The sequence below is a fragment of the Pogona vitticeps genome, chromosome 6 (assembly GCF_051106095.1).
Source record: "Pogona vitticeps strain Pit_001003342236 chromosome 6, PviZW2.1, whole genome shotgun sequence".
In the NCBI taxonomy this organism is placed as follows: Eukaryota; Metazoa; Chordata; class Lepidosauria; order Squamata; family Agamidae; genus Pogona; species Pogona vitticeps.
In genome coordinates, this window is record NC_135788.1 from 49,450,304 (window position 1) to 49,478,162 (window position 27,859).

General features: G+C 39.8%; 1 protein-coding gene across 1 annotated transcript in view; it reads left to right on the top strand.

The window, feature by feature from the left end:
* The window catches only part of LOC110086130 (collagen alpha-6(VI) chain), a 66,182-nt gene extending 38,686 nt beyond the window's left edge, over positions 1-27,496 (top strand). Inside the window, exons 27-39 of the mRNA XM_078377346.1 lie at positions 1,028-1,078; positions 5,630-5,665; positions 9,365-9,427; positions 10,833-10,895; positions 13,049-13,084; positions 13,384-13,420; positions 15,834-15,845; positions 17,648-18,141; positions 19,703-19,799; positions 19,886-20,557; positions 22,180-22,279; positions 24,183-24,289; positions 26,001-27,496. Of these exons, the coding sequence (XP_078233472.1) occupies positions 1,028-1,078; positions 5,630-5,665; positions 9,365-9,427; positions 10,833-10,895; positions 13,049-13,084; positions 13,384-13,420; positions 15,834-15,845; positions 17,648-18,141; positions 19,703-19,799; positions 19,886-20,557; positions 22,180-22,279; positions 24,183-24,249 (1,728 nt within the window). The 3' untranslated portion in view covers positions 24,250-24,289; positions 26,001-27,496. The remainder of the gene's footprint in view (positions 1-1,027; positions 1,079-5,629; positions 5,666-9,364; positions 9,428-10,832; positions 10,896-13,048; positions 13,085-13,383; positions 13,421-15,833; positions 15,846-17,647; positions 18,142-19,702; positions 19,800-19,885; positions 20,558-22,179; positions 22,280-24,182; positions 24,290-26,000) is intronic.
* The last annotated feature ends 363 nt before the right edge of the window (positions 27,497-27,859 follow it).

Here is a 27,859-nt window from a genome sequence, read left to right on the forward strand (position 1 = left end):
TGAATGAAAGCAGAGGCTAACCTGGCCTCAAAGGGCAATGCAAAATCCCCCTATAGACAGGACTTTGTAGATACTGAAACTTTTTTAAAAAAATGAAAATCCTATATCACAAAAAACAGAACATACATCTGTGCAGGCTTTCTGCTGTATATCATCATGAATTAAAATGTGTTGATTATCAATAGTTTCTTTCATCTAAGATGAATTGAAGCACTGCTTCCAGTCTAAAATATTTGACAGCAAAACTAAATAATGCAATATGTTCCATCAAAATTGTCTTCTTGCAGCATCTGGAAATATTCAGCAGGCTGTGTGCTCCAACACTTGATGATGATAAACTGCTCCCATTCCCCATACGAGAGGTCTTATAGACAAAGTTTGGTAGGTCTTCTCCAGAAGTTCCAAGTGAGTTAACAGAGCAGTTTTATTTTTAATCTGGGCCAATATGCACACTCCATTAATCTTCTTATAGTGTGAAAACAGAACAGATATTGTAGATAGCCTATGATTAGAGCTGGCCTCATATTCATGTTGAAGAGGCATGAGTCAGGCAGAAGCTTGTGCTTGAGAAATCAGAATTCACAGGAATCCTATGCTTAAATCTTGAAGACTAATCATAAAACAGAAACATCTTCATTGACAAAAATCACTTGTATACATGCCTGTTGCGTCTCCTTCTCAAATAGCTACAACATATATTTTTGTTCTTCTTCTTCACCTTCCCCAGCTGGTTGTACCCCTCTAAGTACTCCTCTCTGGCATCTTTCCTCTTCAGCACTGGTTCATACAGTAGACTTCCTTATACAGAAGCAACTGTAGTACCACAATTACACCTTGCAGATTGGTGTAAATACTGCACTTCACATATTTGCAGTCACTTTGATCACAATCAGAGCTTCTGCTGAGGTTGTGGAATGAGCCTGAAGGTAGATGAAGTGCTGCAAAGTTTAAACTAAACTATAAACAGTGACAATTAAAATCCAATAAATTCAAAAATAACTAGACTAAAATTTATTGTCTGTTCCAGGGAGAAGATGGAGCTGCTGGGTATGGCAAACCAGGAATAAATGGATCCAAGGTAATGACAACTGAAGTCCAGTAGTAAGTTGAAACTAGTAAACTCATTAAATCAATGCAACTTAAGGAAGAATTATTAATCAAGTCCCCATTGATTCAATAGGCTTACTCTAATTGTGCCCCTTCATAAATTGCTGCCTTGTCATGGTGAAGGGGCTTGTGTAATTCAGAGAAGCTATGGGCTATGCCGTGCAGGGACACCCAAGACGGACAGGACATTGTGGAGAGTTCTGACTAAACGTGACCCACCTGGAGCAGGAATTGGCAAGCCAATCCAGTATCATTGCCAAGAAAACCCCATGAACAGAAATAAAAGGCGAAAAGATATGAAGTTGGAAGATGGGCCCCTCAGGTTGAAAGGCATCCAACATGCTACTGAGGAAGAGCAGAGGACAAGTACAAGTAGCTCCAGAGCTAATGAAGTGGTTGGGCCAAAGTCGAAAGGATGCTCAGCTGTGGACATGCCTGGAAGTGAAAGGAAAGTCTGATCCTGCAAAGAAAAATACTGCATAGGAACCTGGAATGTAAGATCTATGAAACTTGGGAAGCTGGAGGTGATCAAACAGGAGATGGTAAGAATAAACATTGACATCCTGGGCGTCAGTGAACTAAAATGGACGGGAATGGGCGAATTCAATTCAGACGATTATCATATCTACTATTGTGGGCATGAATCACATAGAAGAAATGGAGTAGCCCTCATAGTCAACAAAAGAGTAGGAAAAGCTATATTGGGATATAATCTCAAAACTGATAGAATGATGTCAATACGAATCCAAGACAGACATTTCAACATCACAGTAATCCAGGTTTATGAAACAACCATCGATGCTGAAGAGACTGAAATTGACCAATTCTATGCAGATGTACAACACCTTTTGGAACTGACACCAAAGAAAGATGTTCTCGTTATAGGGGATTGGAATGCTAAAGTAGGGAATCAAGAGATAAAAGGAACAACAGGTAAATTTGGCCTTGGATTTCAAAACGAAGCAGGGCAAAGGCTAATAGAGTTTTGTCAAAAGAACAAGCTGGTCATCACAAACACTCTTTTCTAAGAAAACAAGAGGTGATTCTACACATGGACATCACCAGATGGGCAATACGGAAATCAGATTGATTATATTCTCTGCAGCCAAAGATGGAGAAGCTCTATACCACTGGTTCTTAACCTTGAGTTACTCAGGAGTTTTGGACTGCAACTCCCAGAAGCCTTCACCACCAGCTGTGCTGACTGGGGTTTCTGGGAGTTGCAGTTCAAAAGCATCTGAGTAACAAAGGTTAAGAACCACTGCTCTATACAGTCAGCAAAAACAAGACCAGAAGCTGATTGTGGCTCTGATCAGCAGCTTCTTAATCTAAACCAAATCCCTTATGAATACACAGTCAAAGTGAAAAACAGATTTAAGGAACTAGATTTGGTGGACAGAGTGCCCGAAGAACTATGGATGGAGGCCCGTAACACTGTACAGGAGGCAGCAACAAAAACCATCCCAAAGAAAAAGAAATGCAAGAAAGCAAAGTGGCTGTCCAGCAAGGCCTTACAAATAGCAAAGAGAAGGGAAACAAAATCCAAGTCAGATAGGGAAGGTTACAGAAAACTGAATGCAGCCTTCCACAGAATAGCAAGGAGAGACAAGAGGGCCTTCTGAAATGAAGAGTACACAGATATAGAGGAAAATAATAGAAAGGGAAAAACCAGAGATCTGTTGAAGAAAATTGGAAATATTAAAGGAATATTTTGTGCAAAGATGGACATGATAAAGGACAAAAATAGTAGGGACGTCACAGAAGCAGCAGACATCAAGAAGAGGTGGCAAGAATGCACAGAGGAATTATACTAGAAAGATCTGGATATTCCGGACAACCCAGATAGTGTGGTTGCTGAACTTGAGCAAGACATCCTGGAGAGTGAAGTCAAGTGGGCCTTAGAAAGCGTGGCTAACAACAAGGCCAAAGGAGATGACACTGTTAAGGTGCTACACTCAATATGCCAGCAAGTTTGGAAAATTTAGCAGTGGCCAGAGGATTGGAAAAGATCAGTCTACATCCCAATCCAAAAGAAGGGCAGTGCCAAAGAATGCTCCAACTACTGTACAATTGCACTCATTTCAAATGCTAGCAAGGTTATGCTCAAAATCCTCCCCAAGGTAGGCTTCAGCAGTATGTGGATCGACAACTCCCAAAAGTACAACTGGATTTCAGAGAGGCAGAGGAACTAGAGACCAAATTGCTAACATGCGCTGGATCATGGAGAAAGCCAGAGAGTTCCAGAAAAACATCTACTTCTGCTCCATTGACTACGCAAAAGCCTTTGCCTGTGTGGACTACAGCAAACTATGGGAGTTCTTGACCACCTTATCTATCTCCTGAGAAATCTATACATGGGACAGAAAGCAACAGTTAGAAATGGATATGGAATAACTGATTGGTTCAAAATTGGGAAAGGAGTAAGACAAGGCTGTATATTATCTCCCTGCTTATTTAACTTATATGCAGAATACATCATGGGAAAGGCAGGACTGGATGAATCCCAAGCAAGAATTAAGATTGTCAGAAGAAATATCAACAACCTCAGATATGCAGATGATAGCACTTTAACAGCAGAACGTGAGGAGGAATTAAAGAACCTCTTAATGAGGGTGAAAGAGGAGAGCGCCAAAAATCATCTGAAGCTCAACATCAAAAAAACTAAGATCATGGCCACTGGTCCCATCACCTCCTGGTAAATAGAAGGCCGACAAAGGTCTACATAGTCAAAGCTACGGTTTTTCCAGTAGCAATGTGTGTAAGTGAGATCTGGATCTTAAAGAAGGCTGACCACTGAAGAATTGATACTTTTGAATTGTGGTCCTAGAGGAGACTCTTGAGAGTCCCCTGGACTGCAAAGAGAACAAACCTATCCATTTTGAAGGAAAATAATCCTGAGTGCTCATGGAAAGACAGATTCTGAAGCTGAGGCTCCAATATTTTGGCCATCTCATGAGAAGACTCCCTGGAAAAACCCTGATGTTGAGAAAGTGTGAAGGCAAGAGGAGAAGGGGCTGACAGAGGACTAGATGGTTGGACAGTGTCACCGAAGCTACCAACATGAAATTGACCCAACTCCGGGAGGCAGTGGAAGACAGGTGGGCCTGGCGTGCTCTGGTCCATGGGGTCACAAACAGTTGGAGACGACTTAATGACAAAATAACAACAAAAACAACAACTGGATTTTGACCAGTATTCTAAAGATTGCAAGTGAACTAACCTTGCTTTTATGTTGTGTAATTCATAAAAATACTGGCCAGGCTTTCTGGGATTTGCAGCCCAAAAACATCTGGGGACTCAAGTTTGAAAACCACAGTTCTAGGGAACATGGGGAATAATTTCACGATGTCTGCCATCCACCACCCACTTTAGGCATGTGAATCCTTTATAGAAAACTAGAACTGAATTCTGGTCAATTTTGATGATGAAAAAGTGCCCTTCTGGGTTTAAAACAGATCTGGGGAGGTGAAATGTATAAAAAACAGTCTACACACACCCTAGACAGTATAACAGGCATTTTAATATCATTTTTTAAAGAATGGGATATGGAACCGGCAGTTCTAGGGGGCATTGTGCAGCCCCTAGACTTCTAGAAGTTACCCATCCAAGATCTTATGCATTGTGTTGTTAAGAAGGAAGTTAGAAAAATGAAAGATGTGTGAACATCTTTTTATCTACTCAGGCACCTAGAAGAAAGATCTTAATAAGTTTCTGTGAGCCCCCCCCCCCATATGTCTTAAAAACAATTTATATCTTGTGTAAACCTTGAGAATTTTGAAAGACAAACTTGGAATGGTATAAATAAACAAACTACATTTGCTTGTTGTTATTATGTTAGCCTGTTGTGTTTACTGGTCCCACCCCCACACATATCCTCTTGTTTCCATTAACCATCCTTTTCTGAAAGCAGCAGGAAGCTATTATAAGGATGGATATAGGCATCCTTCAGTCTTGAGAGACTATGGTAACATGCTCTGAATCGAGGAGTGTCCTCTCCAGAGCATGAAGCCCGGGTAAGATAATATGGAGGATAGGCTGTTACCCAAGCAGCAGATCCCCCCTCTCCACATTGCTGAAATGGTCCAATGAAAAGGCAAGAGCCAATACAACTGGTTCCAGCAATGTCACAGGAGTTGGCAGAATGACACATGCTGCCTTCGGGACTCCAGCTCCGGATTTTGCCTCAAGGTTAACTCCTGAAGCCCTTTCCATGAGTGGATATAGCCACAAGGCAGTGGAGGTTTGAAATTGGAGTTTTCCTTCTCCTAGATGGGCTGCCTTCCATGGGTGACGAGCCCCACCTACCCGGCCTGCTCTTTAATAGTGCAAAAGTATGATCTGATCCTTAAAACTTTCCTGACTCCCAGGCTTATGCAAATCTAATTGGCTTTCCTATTTACCTTATTTATTTATTTATTTAACTTATATGCCGCCCACACTACCCGAAGGTCTCCGGGCCAGAATGCGAGGTCCTGGGACACGTATTATAAGGGTAATTACAACATATATACTTATATTGCAGGGAGAAGAAGGGTTCCCAGGATACATTGGAAGAAACGTAAGTAGGTGTATGGCTTCTGGGAGACAAGTGCCGCTGAAGGAAAAATTTGCTTATTGGTTTTCTGGTAATAAATGGATCTGATTGTGTAAACTTTAATTTCCAGTGCAAGGCATAGTGGCTTTTGTCACAGAGATGGAGGCACCTAGTCTTGGTACAATTTCTCCTGCTGCCTGAGGAGGGAGGAGAAGCAGCGCCATTGTCCCCACAGTCTGCACCCTCCTTGTCCATGCCATGACTAGTGCTATGCAAGACGAAGAGAGTCAGGGGAATGACTTAGTATTGCTGTTGGCTGGCTGGTCAGCTTCAGAGCAGCTTGCTGCATGGCCAACTGCTTGCTTAAGGTCTGGATCTGAGGCAAAGCCCTGGTTGCACAGTGGCTGTGTTCTAAGGTGACCAGAGAGACGACAGCCACTCAAAACATGCCACTGTTGCCATCATGCTCTCCTTCTTTGCTTTCGCTCCTTTTGTAAGTGTTCCTTGACAGTGGTGGCAATGGACCTAAACAGCAGAGAGTGGCAGTCGCAAGGGAGTGGCAGCACTCCTTTGCCGCAGCTAAACCTCTCACTCTAGTTAATGACCAGGTCAGTGCTTCAAGAGCAGAGTTTATACTAGAACTCAGTGTTACATTATATTTTCCTTATCTGTGTACTTTCCCACATCATTTTGGAATGCTTGCACAACATGCTCCAAAAAGAAATTGTTGGGAATCAGATTTCTGCTGGATATATTTCCTTAGAAGGTGAACACGAATTTTGAAGCAGCATCATTGGCTTTTTTTTTTTTTTTGCTGTTCTGTGTTGACTGAAAGTAGGGACCTATGTAACAGTTGTTACACTCTGGAGTGGTTCATTAGGAAGATATGTATGTTTCTATGCCTTCTTGGGATATAATCTGTTCACTTATTTAGCATCCAGAAAAGTCTGTTATGTGTATCTCAAATTGCAGGCACAAGTTTTAAAATGATTAATTAGTGTATGCTGTGTTCCAGAGGAACATAATTAAGATATTTGTATGAGATTTTCTGGGACTCCTCAGAAACTTTTCAGAGCCAAAAAAAGAGACCATTTCTCATCCTATGCCTTTACAAAGCTGGGACAAGTCATTTTATCTCACGTTTGGCATGGCCAGGTTCAATTCATTTTCTGGCAATTGGACAACATGCTGACAACTGCAAATCAGACCCTTTTCCATGGCTTCCCACACCACTTCCTTTTGGCAGGGCTACTGATTTTCAGCAATGGTAGATTTGCTCTGTATTAGTTCAGTTTCTGGCATGTGTTATCGCTGGTCTTTTTTAAAAAAGTTTTTATTCATTTTCAGTAAGGGTAAGGGTTGGGGTGTGGGTACAAGGGAATAAGGAGGGGATGAATAAGGATGGGAAAAGCGTAAAATTCCAGAGAGTGAAAGAGGATTCTTACATACATCCACTTACTTATGTTAAAAAAGGAAAATCACATAAGAAAACAATCTAACATTTTTTCCAGACTATCTATCGTTACTACTCTCTCCATTCCTTTGGAACTTCTCGTACTTCTTTTATCTATACTTTCCAGTATATATTTTAGATCCAGTTATAAAACCATTCACACTTTTGAGTCCTTTTTGAGATGATCTTTCATTTAATGCTTCTGTTAGTACATCCATCTCCGCCACTTCCAGTGTCTTTTCTATCAGTTCCTCCAGATATGGTCTCTCTTCTTTCTTCCGATATTTTCCATATAATATCCTCAATGCAATAATTACAGGTATTATCAAATATTTCATTTCTTTATCTACAATTTCAGTCATAATATTCAATATAAACAATTTTGGTTTAAATGGTATCACATAAGATAATATTTTTGTAACATTTAATGTATTTATCTCCAATAAAAAATTTTTTTGCTTCCCTGCATGTACACCAGATATGGTAAGAAGTACCCTTCTGCATTTTACATTTCCAAAATTTGTTGGAGGTATTTTCTTACATTTTAGACAATTTAGTTGGAGTTATGTTCCATCTATAAAATGACTTATATATTTTTTTCTTTTTAAAATACTGATTTTGTAAGTTTAATATTATTCTGCCAAGTTTGTGCCCACTATTCTAAGTCGATATTATGACCAAAATGTTGTTCCCATTTTATCATACAGTCTTTCACCACTTAATCTTCCATTTTCATATTTAAGAGATATTCATAAAAGGTAAAGGTAAAGGTTCCCCTTGACAATTTTTTGTCCAGTCGTGTTTGACTCTAGGGGGCGGTGCTCATCCCTGTTTCCAAGCCATGGAGCCAGTGTTTTGTCCGAAGACAATCTTCCGTAGTCACATGGCCAGTGCGACTTAGACACGGAATGCTGTTACCTTCCCACCGAGGTGGCCCCTATTAATCTACTTGCATTTGCATGCTTTCGAACCACTAGGTTGGCGGGAGCTGGGAGCTGGGACAGGCGCTCACTCCGTCGCGTGGATTCGATCTTACAACTGCTGGTCTTCTGACCCTGCAGCACAGGCTTCTGTGGTTTAGCCCGCAGCGCCACCACATCCCTAGAGATAGTCATACATTCTTTTAATTATTTTATCATTTTCCTGAAATATTGTTTGTTCCTCATAAAAACCCATTATTTTGTCTTTTACATACCTGGAGTCTAATTGTAATCTCATCCACCAATCTGTGTGATTGCTGGTCTTGAACCAAAATGGTACAGGTAGGTATTTCCCTGAACAATTCAGTGCCATGTCACTTGGGTGGCAAGCCAGTAAAGTGGTATGCTACTTACCACCACCAACAACAAAAAAAATCAGCTTTCTCCCACTCCCCATAGAGGAGGAGACAGACAAGGAAGAGAGGGTTCTTCTTTCTTTTCTTTTCCTTTCCTTCTCTCTTTACAATTCAGCACTATTTCTTTTGTTGGCACTTACCTATTTTTTTTTAAAAAAAATGGTTTTCTCCCACTCCCCAATGGAAGTGGAAGCAAAAGAGGATGTGGGGACATGGAGACAGAAAGGAAGGAATGCCTACACAGGATTGCTTTGAGATGTGGTTTGGTTCTGTCCTGAATCCACCAGATCCTAACTTGTGGATGCAAGGATTGATTTAAATGTCAGACTTTACTTTATTATTACGATCAAAGACCAGCAAAACCAAAACAATATAAAATAAATACATACAATTGTAATTTCATAAAACTGTGCTTTCAAATGATCCAGTCTATGCCAATACAGCCCAGGACTGTCTAGCCACACACACACAAACCCAGTTTGCATTCTCTAAGGACCCAACATCTTTTGTTGGGTCCTTAGAGAATGCCCTGAAAAGTTTCTAAATCTTCACATTTTATAAACAGAGTGAAAGACACCACTAGGGAACAATGCAGATTCTAAGGATTCCAAACTTTCATTAATTATGTTTTAGTTGAACAATAGCTAGGAACTAATTTTAACCAGAGAAAGTAAATTTGAATAATCACAACTACTTCTTAACAGTATGTTAATTTTCCTCTGTGTGTTTACAAGTATAATAAATCAACTGGTGCTAAATTTTGCAGTCATTACTGAGCAATGGATGTTGGTTGGTATTCTTTGCATTGATCAGATACTATGGAATCTATGATTGCAGGCTTTTAGTGGCTTTCATTATATTTGACTTTTTGCATTTTTCAGATTTACTTTCTTGCCACATTTTCATCATATTTGCTTTCTATGCAATTCAACAGGGCATAGCTGGAGACAGCGGCATTCCTGGGGAAGTAGGACCAAAAGGAAATAAAGGAAGAATGGTACAATTTGTGCAAAAGTTGTTTTAGTGTTATTGATTTGGTTTAGTTGTTACCCATTTTTACTGTGCAACTAATTCCGTTGTATATTATCTGTCTTCCACATTCTGCAAACATTGGTTTTGGCCCAGACTTAATCAGCTGAAAGTAAACCCACTGATACCAATTTTATCTATGTTATTTCCCTCAGTCCATCATAAGCACAAGTCTGAATTCAATACATTCGCTGAAATCCTGTTGCTTAGCGTAGTAAGTTGCACTGCTGTCGGCCATGATGAGTCAACTCCTCTGTAAGTTCCATTGATTGAAATGTGGTTGTAAATTACTTTAGTGTGTTAAGTCGCACCTAGAACAGGTCTATTGGAATCAACAGAACTTATAGAGGAGTTGACTCACCAAAGCTCTATTGATCCTATGAGCCGGCTCTAGTGCAACTTACTACACTAAGCAGTAGGCTGTCATTCAATGGAATACAGTTTTTTCTTAAGCTATGACTCATGTCTTACTGGGTTCTCATGACCTGACTGTTAAATTTCCTGTTCTTTAAGCCTGGGGTCACAACCATATATACTATTTGTTTCTACTGAGATCTTTTTGTGGTATCTTGATTTCAGTAGATTTGAAGGCTTATATAGAGACATAATTCCTCTGTGGGCAGCCACAGGAACTCCAAGAACAATTCCTGTGATCCAAATGTCTAACCATATCATTGGTTGTAAGTATGGTACAAACAGAGAGGCATTATTTGGAAAGTGCTACTCTATGCCAGACACATCATTTTGCTTACCTTTTATGATGCCTGTAGCCTAGTGTGGCCTGGGCTATAGGCATTGCAAGTACAAGTACATTAATTTCCACTAGTATTTTGTTCTAGTGAAGGTCTGACTGCAGCCAAAGAAGGTGTACAAATCTGTAGTCATTTTCACCAGAAGCAAGCTGAGGAATTTTTTCTCTGTGTGTATAATGAAGCAAAGCAAACTTGCTGCTTATATACCACCCCACAGCACTTAAAGCACACTCTATGTACAGTAGTTTAAAATTTAATTATACAGGCTACACTTTGCCCTTCCAGTGAACTAGGTACCAATTTTACCAGTTCAAAAGAATGGAAGGCTGAGTCAATCTTGACCTGCTATCTTGAATCCGTCAGGACTGAACTCAGGTCATGAGCAGAGTCTTGACTGCAATACTGCAGTTTAATGACTGTGCCACGAGACTCCTCCTAATAGCACTCATTCAGATGTGTTTTTCTTTTTTGCACATTCCCTTTAACATTTCTTATTATGCCATGCTAATTTGATGTCCTTCTTTGTGTTGGGAAGCTTTTTTCCAGATGGGTTCAGGGGATATTTAAATATATAGTTTTTTTATGTTCTTGCAAAATGAAACATCTATTTTATGTTTCCAGGGTAATCCAGGATTCAAAGGTGGGGAAGGTGATCCAGGAATAAGGGGTTATCCAGGACGTCCAGTATGTTTTTCTATTTTATATACATTTGGGACAACTGTCTTTCATTCTCCAAGTGTTTCGATTTCGTTTCTTTCTTAGATAAAATGTCTAACTCGTTTTTTTTGCAGACCTTGTTCCCATTGGCAGGCAGGATGGGGTTCCTTCATGCAACTAGGGAGAATTAAATCACAGCAAGTAATAAAAGAAGGAAAAAAGATAAGCTAGCTATCCTACCATCAATTGATTTCAGGATATAAAGAGGCCATGCAGGACAACAGGGGAAGATTAAGAAATTTAACAGAGTTTGAGAGAATAATGACAAAAATGAGTGACTATTAGGACATATCTATAAATTACTACTTCAGTTTGACACAGAAATAGGACCAGTCAATATCAATATGTTAAAGTGGATGCAGAATCTAGGAATCTAGAGATAACTTTTCAACAATGGAAAGATTATAAAATTCACGGCATATCAAAATCTAAGAAAGTATTGGCACAAATGTATTATCAGTGGTACATAACGCCAAAAGATAAAAAAATATGGATAAACGTTATACAGTTCTCTGCTGGAAGTGTCAGGAACTTTAAAGCTTATACTACCGCAATAGGCGGACTTGTAAATAAAGCAAAGAAATTCTGGAAAGACAATAGAAAATTAGGAAAATCTTGAAAGTTGAATTTGAGAGGAAGCCAGAGACAATGCTTCTGGCAATACCACCAGAAAATCTGGAAAAGCCTGCACAAGAACTGTTTCATTATATGTTATCAGCAGCCAGGGCAATAATGGATAAGAACCGGAGAACAGAGCTACTGTATGCCCATCCACAGACGATTGGAGAGAAAGAATGACTAAACAATGGCTCAACTTTCAAACTGTATAAACAAAAGGCCTATCAAAGAATTTGAAAAAAAGTGGGAAATTATTTTAAATGAATAGTGCAGAAATAATCCTGTAAAAATACTCGTAAATAAGAAAGCGCATGTTAAAAGAGTAAAAATGTGAACTAAGAATAAGATAGCACTTACGATGAGCAGAGCACATACTTCAAAAGGCCATGTAAATCTAAAGCATAGAATAGTGTGCTTAGTATAAAATGTAGAGTATAACTCATGTATACAAATGTCAGGTGCACAAATTGTACATAAACTCCTGTTTTCATTATTTTTCTTGTTATATTTTAATAATAAAATAAAATAAATGATTAAAAACAAAAAGCAAAAGAATGAGCAGAGAACAACACTACACATAAACGTGGCTGGCAGGCAGTCACACTTTCTGGTGTAGCTAAGCAGCTTCTAAGAAATGCTGCAGTCAGCCACACTTCTTTCTTAGCCTCCCATCTGGTAATTATTTAATATTTAAAGGAAGCAAACCAAGGGCTCCCGCTGTCCATGACAAATTGCATGAAGGGCAACCTACCTGAGGGGAGAACCATTGTGGGACTGCCCTTGTATGGATGGATTTCTGCCATATGATCCAGACCAGTGTTTCCAAGCTCTGTGGCTATTTTAACCATGAAAAAAAAAACTATTGGAAGCACTCCTGAGTCCTTGTGCCTTTAATTCTACTCCCTCCTTCTCCCTTTCCCCTCTCTGTCAGTGTGGTGTGGTATTATGTTTGCATTGTGTTTAATGCTGACCAACTTTCACTCATAATTATTGTGTCTCAATGCCATTCTCAGTCAATTAAAATGATTTTTAATCAGCTACATGAATCAACTCAGTTGGCAGCTTTATTTTACATCAAAGTTTACATCAGTTTTTCAAACTCTGATGAAAACTAAACACAGATAGGTGAATATTGAAGTGGAAGGGAAATAACTTGAATGGACTACAGAAGAAACCCATGTAGAGAGAAATGAAGGTTTGTGTGGTCTCCTGAGCTCTTTACCATGAGTGAGAGATGAGAAGACACTTTGCTTGCACTTAGATTATAACCTGGAGAACCCAGGCTATCCAGACAAAACCCAACAGAATAAAAAACAAACACTAATAAAAAACAAAGATTAATTTTTTTATGTTCCAATGTGAGCTTTCATAGATAAATCAGACATATTAGAGTCTTGCTAAGCTATTGTTGCCCAACAGGAAGCCCTAATACTGTAGGTTGGAAAGGAAGGGATTTTGAACCTTCAGCTTCCAGTTGTCTAATTCTAGTCATATGCTTCTAGGATGCCAAAGGAGCCCGGGGCCTGGCCTCATTTTCGGTATGTATAACAAGAATTCATTCCCTCTGTGACTGTGTCTTTCTCTCTTCTATCTCCTTCTCTGTGTTTGTGTGTGATGGAAAAATGTCATTCTTCTCCTTTGTAGCTTCACAACAATTTTATGAAGTAGGGTATGCTACCCAAGATTACTTGGTGAGCTTCCTGAACTTTACACTGTTCTAGCTTTGATTAACCCACTACCTGTTGAAGAATAAATGACTCATCTGTTTGATCTATTTTGTTGACTTGTGTGTTTGTATCATTTTACTTCACTTTGGTCTCTTCCCCACTCCCCACAGCCCTGCAAACTGATAGAGTATGTGCGTGGCCATAGCCGTAAGTACTATTCTTGATTTTTCTTATAGAAAGATCAATGCTTTTGTAACCATTTTTAAAATGTTTCATACAAGGAGACTTCAATAAAAAAAAATAAACAAACTGACAACTGCAGGTATGGATGAGCAGGCACAAAAAAGTAAAAGCCCCAAAGGTCCAGCTTGGGCATGGATCATGACCAGGATGGAGTGAATTTCCCTATATATTGTGTAATTGGAAGGACATAGATGACACCATTTGGCCATCTGTTTCACTGTGAGATCACTCCCCTTGTTAGTGTATGAACCCAACATACTGTACTTTTGTTCCTCTGGGATACCGGCACAGACATTTAAGGACAAATCATATTTTGACTTGCAAGCACAATTCAAAGATAATATTGCACCATTAGGTTTACATTAATTTTCAAGAGATCGGGTCTAAATCAATTGTGAGTGCGAATTTTAATTCAAGATTTAACTAAGGTCTGCTCATTTAGATTTGATGCTCTCCTGGTTCTGGTGGTTACTGTAACAGAGAATAAAAACAAAAAGCAGTAACTTTTGCTAATCCTAGCTAGAGCAGACCCAGTTATCCAAAGAAATAGACATAAATGTCGACATGCCAATGAGCAGGTGATTCCTGCTAAGTGGTATGTGGTGATTCTCAGTTGAGACGAACATAAGATATTTGTCAACATATTTGAAATCTTCTTCATTCTATCAATGACAGAGGGTCTGTGGTTTTTTTTTGTTTTTGTTTTTTTGTTTTAATTAGAATTGCTCTTGTCCTTTCTTGGCTTAAAAGGCACCTATAGTATATTTCAGTGCTATCCAAATTTATTTCCATTTAATCAATCAACTGATGATGAATATGTTAATGAGCAGATGGTTATGTAATTAAACATTATTTTAAAGAGTTGGCAGCCCCAGTAAATGGTTATGTGACGAAATCTGGGAAAGGTACTTTCCCCCCACTAAAACAAAACAAAATAAAGAATCATGTGGCACCTTAAAAATGCCGGATAGAATTTGTTCATCAGCAAGGTGCTGCGAGACTCTTTTCTGTTTTTGCTGCAACTGATTAATACAGCAACATGTTTGCAATTTTCTCTTTTGCAATATCTTTTGTAGTATTCATGCATGTGTTAACTTATCTTTTTCCATCATATATTTTACGTTTATAAAAATGTTGCAATCTCATATACAAATTGATGGCTATCATGTTTTTATTTGGAAGCACAGTAAGAGTGACACCTGGATGTATATGCATGTAGGCTTAAGATCTGATCCTCAAAAGTATTGGTTTTGGTGGGCAGCAAATGATAGTTTACTTCATTCATTCATTAAACCCTAAGCCTAATCCTAACCCTTGAAAAGTTGTCAGAGATGCATGCACAAGATCTTTTTGAATACATCTATAATGTATCTAGAAGGGTCAGATGCATAAAGGAAACTACAGATTGATTCAGTCATTGCAAGTATTGTAAATTAGTTATCAGGTTTGATTGATTGATTGATTGACTGACTGACTGACTGACTGACTGACTGACTGACTGATAATAATCTTACCCCACCTTTCTCCTTGAAAAAGACCCAAGGCGGCTTACAACACTGAAAGACAATACAGTATTTGCAGTTGAAAACAATGAGTGTACAATGGTGGTGAACATCATTAAAAGATAATATTTAAAGCTAAGAGTAAATAAGCATCTTACATCATTAAAAGGCAATATTAAAGCGGAGAACAATAAGTAAACAATTTTTTAAAAAATGTTATTCAGCAAAATGAAAAATACAAAAATGGAAAATGGAAGTACAATGGTGCCCCGCATAGCAACGTTAATCCGTTCCGGATTAATCGTCGCTATGCAGAAACATCGCTAAACAGAACCGAAAAAGCCATAGGAACGCATTAAACGAAGTTTAATGTGTTCCTATGGCTCCCAAACTCATAGTTCAGTGAAGTTCCTCCATAGCACCGCCATTTTTGCACCCTTGGTAAGCGAGGGCAGGGCACGAAAACACTTGCAGCGGCCATTTTAGGCACCTGGCGGCCATTTTGGAATCGCCAATCAGCTGTTTTAAAAAATTGCAATGCTTACCGATCATTGCAATGCGATGTTTTAGCCATTAAAACATCGCAATGTGATCGCATTAGCGTTGTTAAACGGTGCACTAGTTATGCAAGGCACCACTGTAGTACTAAAAATCCAGTCAATAATGCATAACAATCCATCTTCTTAAAAAAGAATCACACACAGGCAGCTAGTTACTGAGGGAAGGCTTACCTGAGAAGAAAGGTCTCTGTCTGTGTACCGTTGACATACAGATACTGTATGTTAACTATCAGCATCTCTAAAAATAGCAGTTTGTTTTACAACTTTCAAAATAATATGATTAGAAATAATGCATTTTTTTTCTTTCTTGTTTAGCTTGTTGGAGAGGTGAGTATTGTTCCATTTCTAATGCTCAGCTTATTCGGTGATCTCTAAGACTTTGTGAAATTGACAGCATACTTGTGTGTCTGAGTTTTTTACATGCTGTAACTACTTGCATTTGTTACATGCCATCAAGTCAGTTCTGAGTTGTGGGGTGACCCTCCTAAAATCATCAAAGTATATGAGATGTTCAAGGAGTGGTTTGCCATTTCCACCACATTAGTGAGTTTCTGTGTCTGACAGGATCCGAAGCCCAGGTGTCCTGACTTCTAGTCCTTATCCACTACACAGCACTGGCTCAATACACCACAATAATTTCAATTTGGTTAATTATAAATCTGTTTATGTGAAATATTATATACAAGCTAAGCCTCTAAATGAGCAAGGAAGTATGTGAAGTGCTTGCATAATTTCATCTCAGCAACACATCAGGAGCTGGTATCTTCCATGAGGGGAAGGACAGTTAGACCTTTCATACGTACTTATTTTATTTATTTATTTAAAATATTTTTTTCTCTGCCTTCTTCTTACAAAGAACCCAAAGTTGCTTACAACATTAAAAGAACATTGCTTACAATATTACAAATATGAATACTTTATTGCTTTGTAGTTGATTGGGCTATATGCAAGAACATAGATTAAACCAATCATAATACAGTATTTGGCATCTCATGCAAGTATATACAAACAAGCATAAAAGGCTTAAAAGGATAAAATAGCAGTAATAAAATGTAATAGCATTCTCAAAGAAGAAGAAGAAAAGGAGTCAAGATGTGAGAGTAATTTGAAGAACATATGAAGCAGGCAATAGGTTCCGCCTTTCCATAGCTCGTTTAACAAATTTAGCTTAGAATATTAAAGTATACAAATATTAAAAAGAGTGAAATAAATGCCACATTAAAATGGTAAACAAAATCAATCAAATAGTCAGATTTTGTGAGTATCTGAGAGGGGAAGACTCCTCTGATTGACTTTGACTCTAATTGACCCCTTTGACTCCTCTAATTTTTGCAATTTGTAGTCCCACCCCAACCCCAACCCCACACACTCACAAAAGGATGTGGCACTGCTCTGTCCAGAGACTCCACATCTTTCCTGGTCAGTGGGAAGGAGCCATCCAGTAGCATAGATCATTCTTCCCTGCTGCCCAGGTAAGACAGTATTAACTCTCCAATGGACACTTGTTTGAATTAAGTGGCCATGTCTCCTCCCCCAGTAATTCAGGAAATGCAAATTTATGACAGGAAAACAAGGAAAGGACAATTAGTAATCTCTGTACTGAAAGGAACGTGGCACAGATAGAAACAAAGGAGGTTTAAGTATGCAATGGCCATCACAGGTGGGCCTGGATCCTGACTACCCTGTTGTGCTAGAAAACAGACTAAACATGTAGGAGATTTAGACATGTAGGCATGTACTTGACAGTGCAGTCATTGAGCATCAGTAGGCAAAGTGTGACCTTCTAATCTAGACTGTAACTCCCACCAGCCCAAGCCAGCATTGCCAATGGGGAGGAAGACTAGATGTGAAGTCTAGTAATGTATCTGAAAGGCTGTCCTTTACCTACTCCCTGCTGTACCTGTATAGTTAGAAGCAGATAGTCCTGGCCTCAGGGTTGTTTAATCCCAAGTGAACAGACACTGAATTACTTACTACCTAACGCTAACTTATTGTCAGTTCAAAAGACAATTTAGACAAATGATGCTGTAAATGTATAAGCTCTCACTTCAAAAGACAGTTTGAACACTATAAACTGTTTTGTTTCAAAGCTATAACTAGGGAGTTATTTATTTTATTTTGCTTCCCAGGTACACCAGAATGCCCTGTATATCCCACAGAATTAGTGTTTGCCCTGGACATCTCGCAAGACACCACTCGCCAGCTCTTTCAACATATGAAGGAGATTGTCACTGAGATTGTGAACATTACCAAAATCAGGGAGAGCAGTTGCCCAGTGGGAGCCAGAGTGGCTGTTGTGTCCTACAATTCCGATACCCACTATCTGATCCGTTTCCCGGATTTCCGCAGCAAGAGCCGGTTGCTCCAAGAAGTCAATGCACTTTCATACCAGAGATCAACAAGCAGACGGGACCTTGGTGGGTCAATGAGATTCGTTGCCAGGAACATCTTCAAGCGAACTCTCCAGGGTGACAACGTGAGGAAAGTTGCTGTGTTTTTCAGTAATGGCCAGTCTGACCATCCTAATTCCATCAACACTGCAGTCCTGGAGCTCAGCGCCTTAGATATCCAACCAGTGGTCATTGCTTTCAAAAACATCCCTGAAGTCAAACGTGCTTTTGAGGTGAAAAATTACTGCCTTTTCCTATTTTGTATTCAGAAGAATTATCTCAAAGGATTTAGGGTGCATTGATACTAGTAGCATCTTGTAAATGTTAATTAAATTTTATATTAGTAATCCATGTAGTGTTATCAGAGAGGGAGACAATGTTAACATTTTTGCACAGGTCAACAGCATTACTTGCCTGAGGGAGCACAGATGAGCTAAAGATTTGCAGAATTGGTATTGAAAGTCTAATCTAAAGGCACTGAACAATCACTGTCATCTAAGGTCATGATCGTGGCCATGATTATTGGTGGCAATGAAATAGGCTTACCATCAAAGAGTCCATTTCCCTACATCACCTGTGTGCTCCTGATAAGAAAATAAGTTTAGTTTTGTCTCTGTCTTCACACTCACACAGTCCAGAATAGGCAACTGGCAATGGTCACCACCAATGCAGAGCACATATTTCTGAGCATTATTTTATGTTTTATTGTTTGCAGAGTACAATTTGTGATATCTGAGGAGAAATTATCACTCTGGAGAAGGACAATTTTTTGTTGGATCCAATTTAGGGATACTGCAGGATGATAAAGAAGAGGCCTTCAGCAAATAAATGTCTAATGCTGGCTTCAATGTATGCTGACCTGCCAGCAGACTTTTCTCTAGAACAGTGGTTCCCAACCTTGGGTCCCAGATTATTTTGGACTAAAACTCCCAGAAGCCTTCACCACTTGCTCTGCTGGCCAGGATTTCTGGGAGTTGACATCTAAGAACATCAGAGGACCCAAAGTTGGGAACCACTGCTCTAGAATGTGGACAAGCAGTCTCCAGAGGTCTAAGGGAGGCACATGTCTACTCCTGGACTTTGGAGGGCCATACCTGCTGCAATGCCCCCACAACTCCACAATAGTTTTCCTTTTGAAAGGATTTGTTAAATTGAGAAAGCCCTCTTCAGACCCTCAGTGACAATCTTGTAAAAATACAAAAACTGAAGAGAGGGGGTGGTAGGTAGCTATGTTTGGAGGGCCCCAAAGATGGCACAATTGCTTTCCAAATTGCCTAGAGTAGGGGTGGCAAACACTTGGCACTCCAGATGTTTTGGCCTATGATGCTAACGGTCCTTTATTGTTGGTGATATGGGCTGGGGATTCTGGGAGCTATAGTCCAAAATATCTGGCATGCCAATTGTTTGCCACACCTAGCCTAGAGGGCACAAGGTTTTTGGGGGGCAGGGTGGGTTTGTTTTTTTTAAGTAGGTTCTGCTGGGGGCTGCATTTGGGAATGTGGAGGCCACACTCTGCCACCCTTGCTCTAAGAAGCAGGAAGTAAGCTCAGAAAAAGATAAAGAAAGCTTATACATTGCAATCTGTATGTAGATCTAAAAAAAGTTGAGTGGGGGAAGAAATTTTTTGGCCCTGCATAATTGATTATCCCCATCTATTGTCTCTCTCTCACACACACATCACACTGATCCAGATCATTTAGTACATATTTTGGCACTCTGTTCCAACAATCTTAACAGCTGGCATATAATTTTACTTTTTCTCTTGAGTTTCAATAAAATGTTTTCTTCTTTTAGATGGATACCACAGGATTGTTTCAGGTTATTAATATTAATCAGGATGGTGATTATAGTCTACTCTTACAAAGACTGAAGTCCTGTGTACTTTGCTATGGTAAGAGCATATGAGAATCAGACTTCCTATCACAAACTCTCTCTCCCGCCCCCCATATATTAAAATGATTGTATGTCCATTTGCAGACAAGTGCAAACCAGATGAATCTTGCTTCCGTCAGGAAATCTCCCAGCCTCGGGCTTACATGGATGCTGCTTTCATTTTGGAAAGCTCACGGAAAATAAGCCGGGTGGAATTTGACAAACTCAAAGACTTCCTAAGCACAGCCCTTGACAACTTTGATGTTTCTGACAATCCAGAGGACTCTTTGAGAGGTGACAGAGTGGCTGTTGTGAGTCATGCTCCGAGAGAATTCATACCGAAAAGAAAGGGGAGTCCTGTCAAGATTGAGTTTGACTTTGTGAAATATGCCACTAAAGGACGAATGAAGAGACATATCCAAGAATCTGTTCAGCAGCTGAATGGGGAAGCTGCTGTTGGCCATGCCCTACAGTGGACCATTGACAATATCTTTTCAAAAGCACCGAACCAGAGGAAATATAAGGCTATTTTTATAATATCTACTGGAGTGACAAGTCAGTGGGATAAGGAAATGCTCAGCGATGCATCACTGAGAGCCAAGTGTCAAGGCTATGCTCTCTTTGTGCTCTCCATAGGCAAGGAGTATGATGATTTCGAACTAAGGGAACTGGCAAGCATCCCTCTGGAACATCACTTGATCCAGCTCGGCAGGATCCACAAGGCTGAGTTCAGATATGCAGAGAACTTTCTAAAGCCATTGATACTGTTCCTTAAAAGTAAGTACTTGCACTATAGAATGTAGTATTCAGAAAGTATACAGAGGATGTGAACAGATAGGCAAAAGTTCTGCACCAAATGATCACAGGTAACCATAGCTATTCCTGAAGGAGACTGCAGTGTGCCATTGTTAATGTCCGCACTGTGCTGCATTGTGTTGCAAATACAGTGTCTTTCAAAGTTGCTTCTGTAGGAAAAGAAATCCTTTTCAGTCCTTATAAATTGACTTCTCTGCTGCAGCTTTGCTTTTGGATGTCATCTCCTCACTATTTTAAAAACTAATCAAAGGCTAATTAAAGGTTTGTGACCTGGAGACCTTTACATGGAATGGAATTCTTGGTAGGAAGTGGCATACTGCTAAACTTCAACCACCAGGAAAATCCCAGAACAAAAAGAAAATGCAGGCACATCCTAGAAAACCAAAACACAAAAACCTGGAAATGCCATGCTGGGAAAAGACATGTATTAAGCCTTTTGTTCTCTGGTTGGGGGTGGAGGTAGGAATGAAACAGCCAGGCTACTTTTACCAGAGCAATGCTGTGTCTGGCCAAGCCTCGAAGCGCATTGCTGCTCATGTTTCCTTCTGATATATGACACAGAAATGACAGGATGTTTTCGTTTTCAGGATGATGAGTTCTTTCTTTACTATGAGAAGAAAATTCACCTCAGCCTTTATTTCATTGCCTTAGTGAGGCAGCAGCTAGCCCATGAAAAATAAATTGCGCATAGAAAGAAAAAGAAAATAGTAGAATGTTTGGCAAAGGATTGTGCTCTGTTGAAGTATAATTGGCTTTCAGGGCTCTGAGCTCAAGCAAATGTTTCACTTCATCGGCAGTTCTTCCAACAAGAAGATTTTGTTCAACTTTGATATCTAGGCCAAATAAAGCCAAAGGCTTATTCAACTTACAAAGTTTGCTAACAATACTTCTGCTAGTCTCAGTGGGATAGGAGTCATGCTTCTTATGAAACATTGTCATGAATGAGTCTATTTTGGGATCAACATGAGTACAGTTTAAAACCCTCTGGGTGGATCCCTTTTGCATTTGGATGTCGTTGACCCTGGGAGATAGTAAAGACAAGCACATGGTCAGATTATAGGTAGGATAACGTAAATCCAGCATACCTCAACATTACGATTGCCAGACTTTTGTAAACTTGTGATCAGAACACATTACAGGTCCATAAGCATGTCCTAGCCAGTTCACAGTATTACATAAACAGACATCCTAGCTGTATGAGTACCTTACAAGGCCCAGGAAAAAGTAGTTGTGAATTGTCATAAATTAATTCATCTCATTTAATTTACAGCTACTGTACATTTAATAATGTGGCATATAAACCTAGTTAGATGTAGTTAGTGGTACAGTGCACACTTTTCCGTGTAGAAAGTTCCATATTTTATTCTCTGGTATCTTCATTTAAAAAATCTTAGGTAGCAAAGACTGGGAAAAGTGTGTGTTTGAGGAACCAGTGTTATTTGGCGTAGATAGCACTGGGCTAGAGAAACCAACCATGGCTTGATTCCCAACCATGGCTGTTAGGTGTTTGGGTCAAAGCAGGGCAGTTCACTTGCTCATTATGTTGGTTCTACTTATCATAATGGTATCCTTTCTCCTGACAGATGAAATCAACAGCTATCCACATGCCCAGCTCAATAGAATGTGTACGAACATCCGTGTCCAGAAGCCTATATGGGTTGATCTACAGAAAGAAAGTTCACTGTGAGTTGGCTTCCATACCATCATCCTTGTGGAATCTGTTGCAGAGAATCAAACTTCTGAAGACAAAACTGTAGTTGTGTAGCTTCTACAGGTGCTGCTTCTGTATGAGAACTGTTACACATTATATTGGCCTTCAGCCTAGGTCACGATATCTGAACTGATATCTGGGGTTCACTCAGTTGCGGCCCCTTGTGCATAAATGAATTCAATCATGTGTAATTAGAGTGTACATAAAAGATGCAGCTGATACAGCTAGATTCCCATCTGATTAGATCACAGTTTCTTCTCCCTCTCTGCTGGCTTCCATCATGTCTCCTCCATTAAATCAGAATGATAGCACGATTCTGGAAACAAGTTGTCTCTTTCTCACATATGAAATCCAACCTCCACCTGTCAAATATTTTATTGCATAAATGAACTGACAGAATTACTTTAGGACCTCAGTAGGTATGGGTTGGTGGGTCTTTCTTGCTTTCTTGCTTTCTTGTTGCCAGGGCCACTTTGGGTGGTTTCACAACTAAACAAATAAACCATAATATAAAAAACAATAAATGTAATAACCATAAAAAATCAAAATTAAACATCAAATAAACACAAACAAGCAACAAAACTAAACAACTAGAAATAATTAAGATAATCAAACGTCAAGGTGACAGAATGGGTAGTATAAAGTGCTGAAACAACCATTGTGTTAACAATGTTATTGCTTCTGAGTGAAGGAGCCAGGTGGGTATTTGGTGGGAGATTGTTCCAAAGACGAGGAGCAACCACCAAGAAGGCCTGGCTTTTAATCTTCTCTTTCCGGGGCTTGCTCGGGGTGTTCTCAACTACACGACCTGAGACGATCGTGTAGGATGGGCAGATCTCATTCGAAGGAGGCATTCTGTCAGGTATCAATTTCCCAAACCATTTAGGGCTTTGTAAGTCACCATCATCACGTTGAAGCTGGCACAGAGACCAACAGGTAACGACTACAAGGTGGCCAGAGTGGGAGAGATATGATGGAATTTCTTCACTTCACCCAATATTCTGGCCGCCATATTCTGGACCTGTTGAAGTTTCTGTAGCAGCTTCATAGGCAACCCCACATTGAGAGTATTACAGTAGTCTAATCTCGAGACTACCAATGCATAGGCCAGCATGGTGAGGGTCTCAGTGTCAAGGTAGAAATGCAGCTGGTCAATCTGCCTAAGTAAAAAAAAAAAGTGGAACAGACCACAGACTCCACCTGGGATTCCATTAATCATGCTAAGTCGAGAAGAATGCCCAGGTTGCAAACTTCATCCTTAGCAGAGTAACCCCCACAAAAGAGAGGGAGGCCCCCAATCCACAGACACTATGGGAACCCATCCGCAGGACTTCCGTCTTGTCCGGGTTCAGCCTCAGTCTATTATCCCAGCAAGGCATCCAGGCAGCGTTCAAGGGACAGAATGGCATCTTCTGCAAAGGAATGGAAGGAGACATAGAGCTGGTTGTCATCTGCATATTGATAACACAAAGCTCAGATAGATATTAAACAGCATTGGGGGACAGTTCTCTAGGAAGGATCGGTGCCATGCCAATGGCTGGCCATTGATCCCCAACCCAAAGGGGACCCAGAGAGCCTCCCCAGGAAGATACAGTGGTCAACAGTATCAAAGGCCACTGAGAGGTTGAGGAGGACCAGCAAGGCCTGAACATGGAATGGATCGAGGGCATCAGTTTCCTCCATGAGTGGCTGCAGCTGGTCAGCCACCACCCTCTCTGCTAGCTTGCTTAAAAGAGCACATTGACAGTGGGCCTGTAGTTGTTAATGTTATCTGCCGTCTCAATCAACCTCGGTACTGCATTAGAATTATTGTCAACACATTGATACCAGGCTATATTTTTGCTATCTTATTACATCTGCCTTTCCAATTGACAGGATTGTGCCAGGTGGCGTTTTGGATGAAGATGAAGAGATTGTTTTCTCAGGAATACCTACCAAGTGATTCTGAAAATGTCATCAGCACTGCATACCAGCAGACCACTGTAAGTAAAATTTCATAACTGGTTATCATACAAAGATACATTTTTAAAAAATCAAATAGAGTGAAAACTAAAGAATCTTGTAGGACACTGGATACTAGCTAGTTTTAGAGTGCCACCAGATGGGGATTTGTCTCTTGCTGTTTGGTTCACTCTTTTGCTGGTGAGCACACAACGTAAGTGTTACCATGGACCAGCCCATCTCTGATGCATACCTACCTGCATCTTTTTGCCTCCCTATCAGGGACTACTTTTTTATGTGGGGAGTAGGATTACTCTGATTTGGTTCCAGCATATGCAATTACTGAAACTGAACCAATGTAGATGGCTTAAATCCCTTAAGAATATTGGGAAATTGAAAACTTCCTCCACTATTCTGTGGGCTATTGGGGGGGGGGTTAAGCCTTGTAGGGCAATACTGATGCACTGTGCCTTTTCAGATGGAAACATTAAAATTGAAAGCTTCCTCCCAGAAGGGGACTAGGAGGGGAATCTTTTTTGTTTTGTTACTTTATCTTTCTCTCTCTTTTCCTTTTAGGGTGGTGGCCCAATTAGGGTTGCTTGAAGTGCAGTGTGGTTTCCTGACCCCAAACCACCCAATTTTGCATGTGCATGCAAGAATCACACCAAATGGCATATTACATTTTTAAACCTTAAGCAATCCTGCTTAGCCCAAGCCAGTTTGCTCCAATTTGGGTGTCTCATTGGACCTTTATTTGACTTAAGCTATTGCTGATCTCATCTCACATTGGACTTCAGCTCACAAAAGCTTATGTCAAATAAAACATGTTAGTCTTAATGTGTCAAAGATTCTTTGTTGGTGTTGTTACAAGAGGCTAGCGCATGAACCCTCTGGATTACCTTTCCTGAGGGAATAGTTCTGTTTCTTGCCACTTTCTCCCCTTCTCTTACATGCTTGCTCACTGCTACTCACATGGAACACTACTGCTGCTTACTTCCCTCCATCAACCTCCACTTCCATTTGTGGAGAGTGTAACATGCTAAGCCCAGATTAGCTACCTGAGTTAGGTCTCTGACTGAGAAGCCAAAAGTTGAGAGTTCAATTCTCCACTGTTTCTGCCAGGAATAGAACCAGGCTGTGTGGCCTTGGACTAGCTGCACAGCCCCAGGGCGCCCGCCCCCCCAGAAGAAGGGAATGATAACCTACTTCTGAGTACTCTCTACCTAGAAAACGCTAGAAATGGGTCACTACAAATCAGAATTGACTTGATGACACACAATTATTTTATTATTTAATGTTTAACGAGTAATAAAGTCCAAGAACATCTGGGGACCAAAAGTTGGGAACTAGATAGATAACTACTCTAGATCGAGAAAATGTTTGTGTGCCACTTCACACATCTGAAAATGCTACAGTGCATGAAAGCCCCCCAAAACTCCATCTGGTTTGTCTTGAAGGTGCCATAGGGGTTTTGTTGTCCTTCCTGGGGTATGTCCATTCCATTCCATATCAGTGCATCATCTGGTTTAAACAGAAATCCTTGGATCTGATTACTATTAGAGAAGAAAAATTTGCACGCTTGACCCTCGTACAATGCTGCACAGACATGACCCGATCTGATCTTTAGCCCCTAGCTTCTTCTTAATCAGTCATCTGATGATACAAGCTATTCTGCTTGTGCAAATCAAGAAAGCTCTGAGTGAGATTAACACTAACTTTGTTTTAAAATGTATTCTTTTCTTTAATTTTCAGGTACTCAGAAATTAACTATATGCTCAGACTGACCATTTGAATGAAGAAATAACCTCTGCAGAATCTTGCCAAGAAGACTTCTGTTCTCCTTGTTGTTGATACTTCTGTTTCATTTGCTTAGAAAACAGAAAACAGAAAATCAAAATAGCACAACATTTTTCAGGAAACTATTTGAAGTGTACAAACTGATAGTTATGACAAGACCATTTCAGGAATGTATAGATTACAAGATTCAAATCATGTGATACACCTCTTCCTCATTTTGAATATTCTGGGGGAGTGGAATAAAAACATGAAAATCATGAATTGTAGATGCCTAAAAACTGTAAGAACGGTGTTCTAGTTTCAAGGGAATTTGCAGTTTTCTCCCAACTAACCCACTTTGGAGGTGCTATGTTTTGCAATAGGGAACTTACTACATATCCTATGCTGTTGACTTGGTATGCAGAATATGCTCATAGTTTTATTTTGTGAGCAAGCATGGATCAATTCAATAATGCTAAAAGGTTCTTTTTTGCCTCCTACTTGATCTTTTTTTTTTAATGGCTGTGCTTTCTGTTGATGACCTAAGAAAGTCCTGGGACGCTAGCACTAACAGCGGAAAGCTGCTTTCTTGTAATGCTGATTCTGCAAGCTGGTGCTAAAATAGGAGAGTATGTCATAGTATACATTTCTGTAATGCTGAATAATGCTGTATGCTGAACAATGATCCCTTCTATTTTCCCATTTAGATTGTACCCCATTTGCTGGCTGCAATAATTATTCAGGCTAAGTTTCAGTATACAGGAGCCAGGGGTAGGAGGGATTCAGATATATGCAGGCTGTCTTTGCCAGTGTCAGATGTGCTAAATGAGCACATCAAAATCATGTGTTCCATTGAGAAATGTTTACATCCTAACCCAGATAGGTTATCTCTGGGTAATCCTTTTTCTTTTCTTTTTTGCTTTTATATAAAATTGTTTTGAGAAGAGCTGCATGAAACACAGCAAGTAGTCACTGGTGACTACATCTCAGTGCTTCTGGAAAATTATAAGGGATAATTGCATCATATTCTTACATCTGAGCCACATAATAGAACCCCAAGCACATTTACTCAGGATTCAGTCTTACTATTTTCAGTATTCTTATTCTTTGATAAGTGGGCATATGACTCCAGTCTTACAGTACAATCATACATCTGTCTACTCAGAAAGAATTCATTTGAGTTTGGTGGGGTTTACTTACAGGTGAGAGGGTCTAAGATTGCAGCCACTGCATGTTTATGATACAAGCATACATGTGGTGAACATAATGCCCAATGTGGCTGGATCATATACAACTGTCAATTTAAAAAAATTACTTGAATGTATACTTCTTTATCCATTCTGGTGTCAAAAGATCAGTAAATCATACAGGATGGTCTGAACACTTTTTATCTTATCTTTTTTTATTATTTCAAAATCAAGTGGAGACACCTGTACCAAGAAATAACAATGAGTCTTGTTGGACCTTCACAATTAATGTATCTTATTTCTCATGGACTAAAGACCACAACAGCAAAAAAAGGGAGGCACAGGGCCTGTGGCATATGAACCAATACAATAGAATCAGGCAAACCAGGTATGGGACACCAGATGTGTCCAGAACAATCAAAATGCCAAGTTGGGTCAGTAGAGAGAAACATGCAGAGAAACTCCAAGAAACAGTCAGGCCAGTAGACAAGTCAGAGATGGCAAACAAGTCAGCAGCAAGGTTCAGAATACACAAACGTCAAGGTCAGGAACCAGCAAAGATATTTGATCATTGCTGAAAGCTCTGCAATCTCATTTATGCAGTTGGGTTCCTGTCTAAGCACAGCTGCCAGAACTCCAATCTAAGCT